Raw genomic sequence first — 13,115 nt, 5'->3', positions numbered from 1 at the left:
CTTCAGACTTTTCCTTTCCTCTCCTCTCCTCTCCTCTCCTCTCCTCTCCTCTCCTCTCCATTCCCTTCCCTTCACTTCCCTTCAGACTTTTTCTTTGCTTTCCATTCCATTCCTTTCCTTTCCTTTCCATTGATTTCCTTTCCTCTTCTCTCATTCCCTTCCACCTTTTTTTGTTTTCCATTCCTTTTCTCTCCTGTCCTCTCCTCTCCACTCCACCCCATTCCCCTCCCTTCCCTTCAGACTTTTTCTTTGCTTTCCATTCCTTCCTTTCCTTTAATTTCCCTTCAGACTTTTCCTTTCCTTTCCATTCCATTCCTTTCCCTTCCCACTTTTTCTTTGCTTTCCATTCCTTTCCTTTCCTTTCCTTTCCTTTCCTTTCCAATTTGTCTTTCTTTTCCTCTCCATTCCATTCCATTCCCTTCCCTTCCCATTCCCTTCAGACTTTTTCTTTGCTTTCCTTTCCATTCCTTTCCTTTAATTTCCCTTCAGACTTTTCCTCTCCTCTCCTCTCCCTTCCCTTCTGACTTTTTCTTTGCTTTCCATTCCCTTCCTTTCCTTTCCATTTCTTTCCTTTCCTTTCCTTTCCTCTCCTCTCCATTCCTTTCCTTTTCTGTTCTTTCCATTCTTTTCCTTTCCATTCCTCTTCTTTCCTCTCCTTTCCATTCCCTTCGGACTTTTTCTTTGCTTTCCATTCCTTTCCTTTCCTTTCTATTAATTTCCTTTCCATTCCCTTCGGACGTTTCCATTCCATTCCATTCCTTTCCTTTCCCTTCAGACTTTTCCTTTCCTTACCTCTCCTCTCTCTTCCCTTCCAACTTTTTCTTTGATTTCCATTCCTTTCCTTTCCATTTCTTTCCTTTCCTTTCCTTTCCTTTCCTTTCCTTTCCTTTCCTCTCCATTCTTTTCTTTTTCTGTTCTTTCCATTCTTTTCCTTTCCATTCCTCTCCTCTCCTTTCCATTCCCTTCAGACTTTTTCTTTGCTTTCCATTCCATTCCTTCCTTTGCTTTCTATTAATTTCCTTTCCTTTCCCTTCAGACTTTTTATTTCCATTCCATTCCTTTCCTTTCCCTTCAGACTTTTCCTCTCCTCTCCTCTCCCTTCCCTTCCGACTTTTTCTTTGCTTTCCATTCCTTTCCTTTCCTTTCCATTTCTTTCCTTTCCTTTCCATTCCTCTCCTTTCCATTCCCTTCAGACTTTTTCTTTGCTTTCCATTCCTTTCCTTTCATTTTTATTAATTTCCTTTCCTTTCCCTTCAGACTTTTTATTTCCATTCCATTCCTTTCCCTTCAGACTTGTTATTTCCATTCCATTCCATGACTTTTTATTTCCATTCCATTGTTTTGCTTTGCTTTCCAACTGTGTTCCACAGGCTGCTTTAAAAGTTTGTTGATTGATGCATTTAAATGGCAGAGCCTAAGGCACAGGAGTGCATGCTCTGTCAAGTGTGCATTATCTAAAGAACCATTTCTTATTCGTTGAAAATGTTGTGCTATATTCCTCCAAAAGGTGAAAAAAAGCCAAATGATTTTAAATCCTCACTTAATCCAGCTCAGTAAAATTCTCATACTGTACACATTTCCAATTAAATATTGGTAATGTATATTTATAACTACTGTATAATCACAATTACTTGTTTCACTCTAAGCCTAACCTCCAGTTTCCATCAACAAACCATTCATCTCAATTTGTTTCTTTTGTTTCTATCTCCCATGATATCATAGAGGAACCTTTTTAAGTTCCATGGTTCTTTAGAAATACATCAATCTATAGGTGCTTAAAAGAACCCAGGAGGGCTTTACTCCGTTAACAAATGATACCTCCAACCAATATGCTGATCTAAAACGATCTACAATGTCACATTAAGGACTTTTTAGTCTATTCAAAGTCAACTCAAGAACCCTATACAGACAAAAATGGTCATTGATAGCAAGAGGGGTTTATTGCTGCAAAGAACAAATAAAGAATCTTTATTTTCAAAAGTGTATATGGGATTAATAGAAATAAAAAAGCAGCAATAGTTTTACGTACCATCAGTGGTCTCCTCTCCCACCAGTGGTTCTCCATCCTTGCTGGCATAAGAAGCGAACACAGACACCTGATAACGTGTTTCAGGTGTGAGGTTCTCCAGCAGACTTCTGGTCACATCTCCAGGCACCACCTTCTTCCCAGACTCCTCTGAAAAGAGAGACCTCCAGTTGACATGATACTCCCTCACCCGTCCTGGAGCGGCGGTCCATGACACCATAAAGCTAGTGTCCGTCACATCACTGGTTATCAAGTCTCTTGGGGAACCCAACTCTGTTGGTGGCACAAAAAAATAAGTTCAGTATACAGCAGAGAGGTAGGACTTATGAGATATCATTGATGTTAAAGGGTGGGTGGTGCAGATAAAGCTCAGGCCCAAATAGTGGAAGGTTTCTGGTTCGAGTCCCACCAGGAATTGTAAGCTATCACCATTGTGCTCTCGTTTGATATCACTGCCATCAAACATCGTGTGAGCCATCTTGAAGAACCATCTTTGAATTGAATAAATTTGAGAGATATGGTGAAGTATGGTTGGGTGTCAGTAATCACCCCATGATATGATGTGTACAATATATTGCATAACATGTCACGATACACTATATTGCGATACATGTCAAAATCCGTTGCGTTACATGTCACTATCCAATATATAGCGATACGTATCACAATACAATATATCGCAATACATGTCACGATACAATATAAAACGTTACATGTCACAAAACAATATATCACAATACATGTCATGATACAATATATTGCGATTCAAATATCACGATACAGTATATAGCGATACATAAGTCACTATACAATATATTGCGATACATACAGTATGTCAATATACAATATATAGCGATATACTGTATTTCACAATACAGTTTATTGTGATACATATCTTTATACAATATAGTGTGATACATTTCTGACAATACAATATCATGTCATGTCGCAATACATTATTTTGTGCTACATGTCACAATACAAAATATTGCAATACATATCACGATACAATATATCGCAATACGTCACAATATAATAAATCGCGATATGCAGTATGTCATGATACAACATACAGTATAGCGATATATGTCATGATACAGTGCACTGCAATACAAATCACGATACAATAAATCGTTATACATACTGCATGTCACAATACAAAATATCGTGATTAGTTTCCATGAGAATTGTTAGCGTTTCCCTTAAAGAGGCCCTATTATGCTTTTTGGGATTTTACCTTTCCTTTAGTGTGTAATATAGCTGTTTGTGCATGTAAAAGGTCTGTAAAGTTACAAAGCACAAAGTCCATGCCAAAGGGAGTTACTCTCTCCCACAGACAACACTGCTCCTGAACTGCCTGAAATGCCTGGTTTGCAGTCCAGCCATTACTTCCGTGACTTAGCTATATTGCTATGTAACACATTTGCATAATGCCCGCCTAAGGGCTCCTTCGGTTATGGTAAGGGGCGTTACGTTTCTGACACATGCTCTAAGCGGTTGACCAGTCACAACAGACTGGGCCAGCTGACCAACCAGAGCAGAGCTAAAACAGAGCGTTTCACGCAGAGGGTGAAAAGAGGTGCTGCAGCAATGTACAGTATGACAAAAATTATGTGTTTTTTGAACATTAAAGCATGTAAACCTATTCTAATAGACCCCCAAAATAAAATTCTGAACCTGTAAATGAGCATAATAAGGGCTCTTTAAAAAATAGTGAATCTGAGGATTCAGTTTCAATTGCTCTTGCACGCCGGTCTCAGAGTTTTCCCTTTTTCAGATGACCTACTTTTTCATTGTTGAACTGTAGGAAATGATATGAATACACAAGCAGATCAATAAAAATACTGATACAATATCATGAGAAAAAGTACTGTAATATATCGCCATATGATTGTATCTGTACAGCCCTATGGTGGTATAGTCTGTTCCTCACACAAAGCTATCGAATGGCCATTATGAGTTGTATGGACTACTTTCCTTTTTTTTCTTTTTGTGCTCTACATACAAAAGAAAGTCATACAGGTTTGGAATGACATGAGGGCAAGTATTAGGGTGAACTATTCCCTTTAACCTCAGATTGCCCCAGGGGAAACTTCCCTGCAATAACTTTTCTGTAAGTTCTTTTGTATAAAAGCATCTGAGAATCGGCAACCTACTGTACTTCCTAGGGTATGTGGATTCTACTCATCTCTCAGAAAAAGACAGACTTATAATCAGGAAAAAGATTTCACTCTATGCCGTATATTAGTAGCATCACCCTGGGCCATACTCTCTGGTGAAGAACATTAAAATGTGGTATATTTAAAAGACAAACAGGCCATTTCTCATGATGTCTATGGTGTCATTGCTGCAGGTGTGCGCAGAACTGCAACCAGCACTAATTCATTCATGTGAAACAAAACTTAACAGCTGCTAATAAAGACTAAAGTCAATGCACACACACACACACACACAATTTCCCCTTGAGGTATTATGAAACCCACCACACAGTTCAAGCTGCTTTTTGTGACCTCTTTCATTACAGCTAAACTTCACATGCAACTTGCTTATGGATCATGGGACAGTCTTATATTTTGCATTATTTGTCAACCGAATAATTTTTATTTAATTGTGGGACAGATTCACAGGTCGGTTAATCATGTTAGATTTATGTACCACCAGAGATATGATCTCCAGACATTTTCAGTGATGTAAAGACAGATGTATTCAACTCTTATTGACTAACACTGCCAATTTAAAGCTTGTTTCTGACTACATTCTTTAAATGGACTCAGAAAGACAACAGAAAAAACAGAGTGACTTGTGGATACCCACATGCTTGCATATTCTAACACAAAGTAGCATAGATTTTTCTTCTCTTTTTTTAAACTCATTTCAATCACTGCAAGGTTTTGAGACTTTGCAGAAGAAGGGATGTTTGCCAACCCATAAGTTTCTTTTCGAAAGCACTGCATAAGACAAATCTCTACAAAACCACCATACGTAAACTCCATCAAAGGACCATCCTCGGATGTCTGATCCCTTCCCAAATCCATAATCATCCTTTATCCTTACATCCTTCTCTTTTTGTCTCCCGTTCTGTCTCATGCTATGATTATAAGTCCCTACAAATTGCAAAAAATTGGAAACAGTACAACTTGTTGAGTAATGCAACATCAAACATCTTTTCTCAGTATATGAATTTCATATGCATTTCTCTAGTTTTCTGAAGCAGCCAAACAGCAGGATTTTATTTGACGGTGCCTTTAAAACAGCCTTGAAATTCAAATGATCTTTTGTATCCATTTAAAGCCGTAACTCCATTCAAAACGCCGACACACCATCATGTGCTGCTCAGAAATCCAAACCCTCCGTGCCGTGTTTTTGAAGTTTAACCTCATGTCAATCACCGGGAAAGCACAGGTGCTGGGAGAGCTTTTGGTCAACTTCTTCGTCTGTTCTTTATGTACATCTCCAGGGTCATGGACTGGACAGTGAGAGCAGCTTGAACGCATTACTTGACATGGTAGACAGGAAGAGCTGTCCACCTCTGAGGATACCAGGTGATGCAAACACATTGGATGAGAATGACACCTTTATGCTTGCTTGGATCTAGCTTATTGAAGACTTAAGATTTTAATTTAATATCCAGGTGTAACACTATACTATCCTTCGATGTGATCCGGCTCCATTCAATTGATCATGTGCTATTCCGGCAAGAACATAATGCAAATTAATCCCATTGGAAACGCAGGTAACACATTCCATATGTGTGATAACTCATCACATCCCTTAATTTGGTTCAAGTCCTTTGCGTGTGAACAGGTGGAAAATCTTTTGTGTTATTTTCAGCTGGACAGTTTATTTAAATTTCACGGTTGTTGTCCAGTGAGGTCACAGACATGCATTTATCAGAGCAACAACTTCAAAGTTTAGGGTAAAAGACATTCACTTTGCAAACTACATCAAAACAGCCTCGATGGAAGGTGCTAATGTCAGTTATGCTATTCAACTAACATATTCATGATGGTTTATTCATTGAAAGCAAGAGATATGTTAACATGAACTAAAAATGTATTGTAATCCACTGCCTGGTCTTATTGTGCCCAAGTTATTTTAAAGGAAAGAAAATGTGTTTGTAATCTTTAATTAAAATTTGATTTGTACTATGTGTAACTTGCTGTATCTCTGAAGTGGGCACACTCTGAGCAAGTCCTGTCCTACATTTTTTTCTCATTGAATGTGTCACATTACCAATGTTGCGATCGACCTTTCATGTTGACTTTAATATGTAACAATTCTTAGTTCAACATTGCTTGAATAAAAACATTTAAAAAATGTACAATTTATGTAAGATATATGGAAACAATTATAATGCCATGTAGGCAAGGTCTTCACTGTAATTTGCTGGAAATCATTGTGGTTGCGATAATTGGACGTATGCTTTTCACCAAGAGGACTCCCAGCACATAGACAGGTCAATACTAAGACAGCATGAATTGATTCAAAATGTATGAAGGTGTCTTGGTAGACAATTGTAGACATCTGGGATTGTAGGCCTTCTCCTTTCTGCAAGTGGACGTGGTAATCTCAGATTGAGGACAAAATGGAAATCTTTTAAGATTCCCTTTTCGAGTCTCCTCATAAACACAGTACTGGGTGACTGTTCTACTCCCAGAGTGGGATGGAGCTTCATAGTTCCTGCATTATGTAATTATTTGCAATAGAGATCTTCATTTAGCTTAGCTCCCTCTGTCTCAATGAAGTGATGAAAAAGATAAATCACATTTCTAGATTTTAATGTCCATTTTCAGAAATCGGTCCATGATGCTTCGGGAAATGACATCTCACAGAACTTCAACAACAGCTACTGTGACTTTAAGGGAAAATTTCTGCCACCATTTCCTTATCCTCATGTCTTTCAAAGCCTGTACTTCTTTCTTCCGTGGAACACAAAAGAAGATGTTTAACGGAATGTCCAAGCTGCTCTTTTAGTGATCAAAACATACAGGGGCTGTTAAGCTCCAAACTGGATTAAAAAAGCATTATAAAACCACCAAAACAGTAGTCTATACTAGAGGTAGACTGAAATATCGGTTTTACATTTACATTTATTCATTTAGCAGACGCATTTATTGAAAGCAACTAACAAAACGTACACAATTAGATTATTTACTCATTATTTACTAATTAATCTGTGCCTTTTTGGAATTATCGGCTATCTGCAAAAATCTATGCCGAAAATTGCTATTTTTAATTTTTTGTGTGTGTGTGTGTGTGTTCCTCTGTGCCTGGCACTGCAACTTGGGTGTCCAGTAAAACAACGGCTTCTAGAGGTGACAATATTCAACCATATTTGTATCCTCACATCAATGCAAATGTGGTTATTTTGATTGAAAAATGCAACTATATGGAAACGTGCCCTGTCAGCACATACAACGAGTCTCAAAGTTCATATGTTGTGAATAATAATTGTAAAAAACTCTTTTGGTGAAATATAATCCTAAATCGGTTGAGTTGAGTTGAGTTAAGTTGAGTAGAGTTAAAACCTAAACCAAACTAATAGTGATCTAAAATCACATGACAGGTACACAAAATAGACATTCTTATCCTAAACCAACACCTAAACCTAACCAATATTGGTCAAAAACAAAATGAGATATGAAAAGCACATTTTCTGAAGCAACCACTTCATCTCATGTTGCTTCTATGACACTTTCATCTCACGTGCTTGTGCGCTTGACTGGTCTCCGAGTCCAAAGTCCAATACAACTGTAATAAGTGTGTAAATGTAGACGAGTCTGTTACACAAGCATTCAAATGTATCATTTTTCAAATGATGCGTTAGAGTAAATGTGTGTCGATATCATAACATAGCAGTGAGTATTTTTTTATTTGTGTGAAAGTGAATAAAACGCACAGTTGTTGTAGCACCTCTAGTGTTAATTTCACCAGGAAACTGCAACAAAATGTAGAATTCTGCATGCAAAACTCAGATTGCAAAAAGAAGTTATAGTAAGGTTTGATCTATGAGACTAGGTTGTATATAGGCTATAAAAAGCTTAATTTGGTAAATACAACTGAGCCAAGTCTCTGTCATTTCAAAAGTCCTAAGGAGTCCCAAAATAAGTATGTGTATTTCGGACTTGTTCATAGTCCCTCGTTATGCTCAGAATCTTCATTTTATCTGGTTATTACTGGGATTTTGGCTGCACAATAAACTGCATCTGGGATATTACTAGTTTTGGACTATTCTATGTCTATGCCCGTGATAGTTAGGAAAGGCTAAGAAAGCTTTTCAACATTCTATAAATCGATTTTAAAAACTATCGGCCGATAAATCAGTTAGGTATCGACAAAATCCACTATTGGTCGGCCTCAAATCTATACAACTCATGCACTATATTTCAAGTCTTCTGAAGCCATATGATTCGTATAGACTACTTTTATGGTGCCTTTATAGTACTTTATGCTTGACTGCCACTGGTCACTGTATGCATTCATCGTAGAAAAATATAGAAAAGGGCAGAGTCAGCAATCTTCAACCTGTTCTTTTGTGTTCCACAGAAGAAAGAAAGGGTTTGGAATGACAAAATATAGACAGAATTTTTATTTTGGGGTAAAAGGGTTTATTCAAGTGATCATTCAAAAGCTTCATTCTCTTTCTGGGCTTCAAGCTCAGGGCCTCAAATTTGACTGTGGTGGTTCAGTGACATAAGATTACTGGCATTCAGTAACTTATGATTTAGTATTTAAACTAGAACAGATCTGGGCAAGCTTTGCTGCTGGTAATGTCATTAGTGGATACTTAAGCCATGTTGTTGTATCTTAAAATCCGGCCTCCTGAAAATCCCAAGAAAGGGAATGTACATAATTTCTCTGTGCTTCAGCATGAAAAATGGAATGGGTAGAATCAGTAGGCTCCGTTCAATCCATTTGTTAATCCTTCCTGACAGGAACTGATGTTAAAAATGCCCCCAGTCCTTCGAAGGCTGAACAAATAGTATTACTGACAATCTTGCTGTGTTGAAATGCCCTCACAGTATTAAGAGAATGGAATGTGTGTCTTTTACGACTGATTACATAAACTATTTTCAAAGTATAAGTGTTAGACTTGGGGAGCACTGGGATATGACTGATATCCTCTGGTATTCAGAAACCTTAGTGCTAATGTGATAATTGTGTATGGGTGAATACTTGAAATAATGTATTAAGTCATTCAGCAGATGTTTTAATCCAGAGTGATGTACAGAAGTAGTCAAACGTCTTGCTCAAGGGCACAATGGTGACTCATAACTCGCTCCATAATGGAATCAATCCAGCAACCTTCCAGTTGCCAGCCAGATGTTTAACCACTACACCACCCTTTAAGTAATTTTGTACATCATGCATTTGGGTGACTCTCACAAAATTTGTCAAGAAAATGTCATGGTCATATTTCATCCCAAACACCCCGAAATAAATAATAAATTACATTTTACATAAAGAAAAAAAAAAATTGTATTTGCATTGAGACATTATTTTTTATGACAATTATTCAATAATTCTTATTACAGTAATATTTTTAGTAACACTTTACAATAAGGTTCTTTTTGTAAAAATGTGTATATGCATGAGGTATCATGAACTAACAATGAACAATCTATTTTACAGCATTTATTAATCTTGTTTAATGTTTATTTATATAAATACAACTGTTCACTGTTCATAATGCATTAATAATGGTATAATTTACAACTACTAATTTAAAAAAAAATATTAGTATTTGTTGCAATTAACTCTAACCAAGATTAAGTGCTGAAAAAGTGTTATCAGAAAATCTCATACAAAAACTATAATACAAAAAAAAGTATATATATATATATATGATATATGCATATACTGTATATATATATATATATATTTATATATATATATATATATATATATATACAGGTGCATCTCAATAAATTAGAATGTCGTGGAAAAGTTCATTTATTTCAGTAATTCAACTCAAATTGTGAAACTCGTGTATTAAATAAATTCAATGCACACAGACTGAAGTAGTTTAAGTCTTTGGTTCTTTTAATTGTGATGATTTTGGCTCACATTTAACAAAACCCACCAATTCACTATCTCAAAAAATTAGAATATGGTGACATGCCAATCACCTAATCAACTCAAAACACCTGCAAAGGTTTCCTGAGCCTTCAAAATGGTCTCTCAGTTTGGTTCACTAGGCTACACAATCATGGGGAAGACTGCTGATCTGACAGTTGTCCAGAAGACAATCACTGACACCCTTCACAAGGAGGGTAAGCCACAAACATTCATTGCCAAAGAAGCTGGCTGTTCACAGAGTGCTGTATCCAAGCATGTTAACAGAAAGTTGAGTGGAAGGAAAAAGTGTGGAAGAAAAAGATGCACAACCAACCAAGAGAACCGCAGCCTTATGATTGTCAAGCAAAATCGATTCAAGAATTTGGGTGAACTTCACAAGGAATGGACTGAGGCTGGGGTCAAGGCATCCAGAGCCACCACACACAGACATGTCAAGGAATTTGGCTACAGTTGTCGTATTCCTCTTGTTAAGCCACTCCTGAACCACAGACAACGTCAGAGGCGTCTTACCTGGGCTAAGGAGAAGAAGAACTGGACTGTTGCCCAGTGGTCCAAAGTCCTCTTTTCAGATGAGAGCAAGTTTTGTATTTCATTTGGAAACCAAGGTCCTAGAGTCAGGAGGAAGGGTGGAGAAGCTCATAGCCCAAGTTGCTTGAAGTCCAGCGTTAAGTTTCCACAGTCTGTGATGATTTGGGGTGCAATGTCATCTGCTGGTGTTGGTCCATTGTGTTTTTTGAAAACCAAAGTCACTGCACCCGTTTACCAAGAAATTTTGGAGCATTTCATGCTTCCTTCTGCTGACCAGCTTTTTAAAGATGCTGATTTCATTTTCCAGCAGGATTTGGCACCTGCCCACACTGCCAAAAGCACCAAAAGTTGGTTAAATGACCATGGTGTTGGTGTGCTTGACTGGCCAGCAAACTCACCAGACCTGAACCCCATAGAGAATCTATGGGGTATTGTCAAGAGGAAAATGAGAAACAAGAGACCAAAAAATGCAGATGAGCTGAAGGCCACTGTCAAAGAAACCTGGGCTTCCATACCACCTCAGCATTGCCACAAACTGATCACCTCCATGCCACGCCGAATTGAGGCAGTAATTAAAGCAAAAGGAGCCCCTACCAAGTATTGAGTACATATACAGTAAATGAACATACTTTCCAGAAGGCCAACAATTCACTAAAAATGTTTTTTTTATTGGTCTTATGATGTATTCTAATTTTTTGAGATAGTGAATTGGTGGGTTTTTGTTAAATGTGAGCCAAAATCATCACAATTAAAAGAACCAAAGACTTAAACTACTTCAGTCTGTGTGCACTGAATTTATTTAATACACGAGTTTCACAATTTGAGTTGAATTACTGAAATAAATGAACTTTTCCATGACATTCTAATTTATTGAGATGCACCTGTATATATATATATATATATATATATACAGTATATATGAATAATGACTATTATTAAAATTGCTAAATATTTATACATTATGGTAGTATTTTGATTTATGCAAAAAAAAAAATCTTGTTTTACTGTAATACAGTAAAAAAGTATTTACAGTAATGAGATTCAAATGAGAATCTTCAATGAGAACAATGAGAAAACTTTAAAACATTAAACATTACAGTAATGAATATTTTGGGGGAAATGTGCTTAATTGTCATGAAAATAATGTCACAATGCAAAAAATGTTAAATGAATGTTTCAGGTGCATTACAAGTTAAGCTCAATCAGTCGACAGTATATGTAGCATAATGTTGATTACCACAAAGAAAAATGTTAACCGCAAATATGGCTGTTACAGTAATGTACTTACAATGGATGTGAATAGGGCCAGTCCATAAACGTTAAAATACACACTGTTTCAAGAGTATAGCCACAATATGTAAACAATATACATGTTAGCATGATTTTAAAGTGATAAAGTCGCTTAGTTATTTTATCTGTGTAAAGTTATATCCAATGTTACAACTTTGTTGCCATGACGGCACAATGCCAGTAAACCCTGTAAGCGATTTTATCACACTAAAATCATGTATAATGCTATAATGTTTACATCTTGTGAATATACTTTTGTAACCATTTGTATTTTAAAGTTTATGGACTGTCCCCATTCACTTCCATTGCAAGTGCTTTTTTAAAACAAAGGAAGAACGAGTCGAAATTCTTTTTTGTGGTGATCAACATTATGCTACAAATGCTGTCAATTGAGCTTAATTCGTATTGAACCCGGAATATTCCTTAATATTATTAGTCAGGGGAAAGTTATCAGGATGCCTGAACATACCCTCCAGTGTGGTTCCTGTGCCCTGCAGTGGATCTCCAAACCCGGAGGAGTAGCGTGCCTTCACGGCCAGCTGGTACTCTGTGCCTGGTTGCAGGTTCTTCAGCACCGTCGCTGTGGTTTCACCTTTAACCATCACTTCTTTGATCTCACCGCCCGCTGTGTGTTGGTAAGACACACGGTACTGAAGGACCCTTCCTGGCGCAGCCGCCCAGGACAGCTGCATGGAGGACACAGTCTCGTCAGAAACACGCAGGTCTCTCGGCGAGCCACGTTCTATCAGACAAAGGAAGAGTGAGCAGTTAGAAAGGAAGCAGGAAAGGAATTATTACTACATGTAGGGTGAAATAAAAAAGTAAAACTATATTATTGCATTTTCTGATGAAAATGTGAATAGTGCATGCATGTGCAAAACTCTAGGAAGGTTGCCAGATGTTGTATTTTTCAAAACTGTGACGAGTTACGCACCAAATTTTAATAGTAAGGGTTAAAGGTTTTTTTGCATATTCCTTGCATTAAGTATATGTGGTAGTAATAGTGATGCTTGCCTAGTGATGCTGCAAGAAACTATGTTGAGAAATGGGAGTGAGAAAACGAAAACCATGGACTGGAACGCAGTCAATGCAGAGATTATACTAAACTAATACATCCAGAAACAGGGCTTGAACAAATGAGCAAAGTCTTGACCTGGGATTTGTTCTTTGCCTCTAATAAATGTGGACAGAG

The 13,115-nt window shown here is 37.2% G+C and overlaps 1 protein-coding gene across 1 annotated transcript in view; it reads right to left on the bottom strand.

Moving 5' to 3' along the window:
* LOC127415538 (collagen alpha-1(XII) chain-like) overlaps positions 1-13,115 on the bottom strand; it is a 126,616-nt gene that overhangs the window by 90,594 nt on the left and 22,907 nt on the right. Inside the window, exons 12-13 of the mRNA XM_051654307.1 lie at positions 12,393-12,665; positions 2,030-2,299 (exon numbers count right to left, since the gene is read on the bottom strand). Of these exons, the coding sequence (XP_051510267.1) occupies positions 2,030-2,299; positions 12,393-12,665 (543 nt within the window). The remainder of the gene's footprint in view (positions 1-2,029; positions 2,300-12,392; positions 12,666-13,115) is intronic.

Source organism: Myxocyprinus asiaticus, chromosome 25 (assembly GCF_019703515.2).
Source record: "Myxocyprinus asiaticus isolate MX2 ecotype Aquarium Trade chromosome 25, UBuf_Myxa_2, whole genome shotgun sequence".
In the NCBI taxonomy this organism is placed as follows: domain Eukaryota; kingdom Metazoa; phylum Chordata; class Actinopteri; order Cypriniformes; family Catostomidae; genus Myxocyprinus; species Myxocyprinus asiaticus.
Note: the sequence above shows the minus strand (reverse complement) of the source record. Positions and strands in the feature narration are given on the sequence as shown.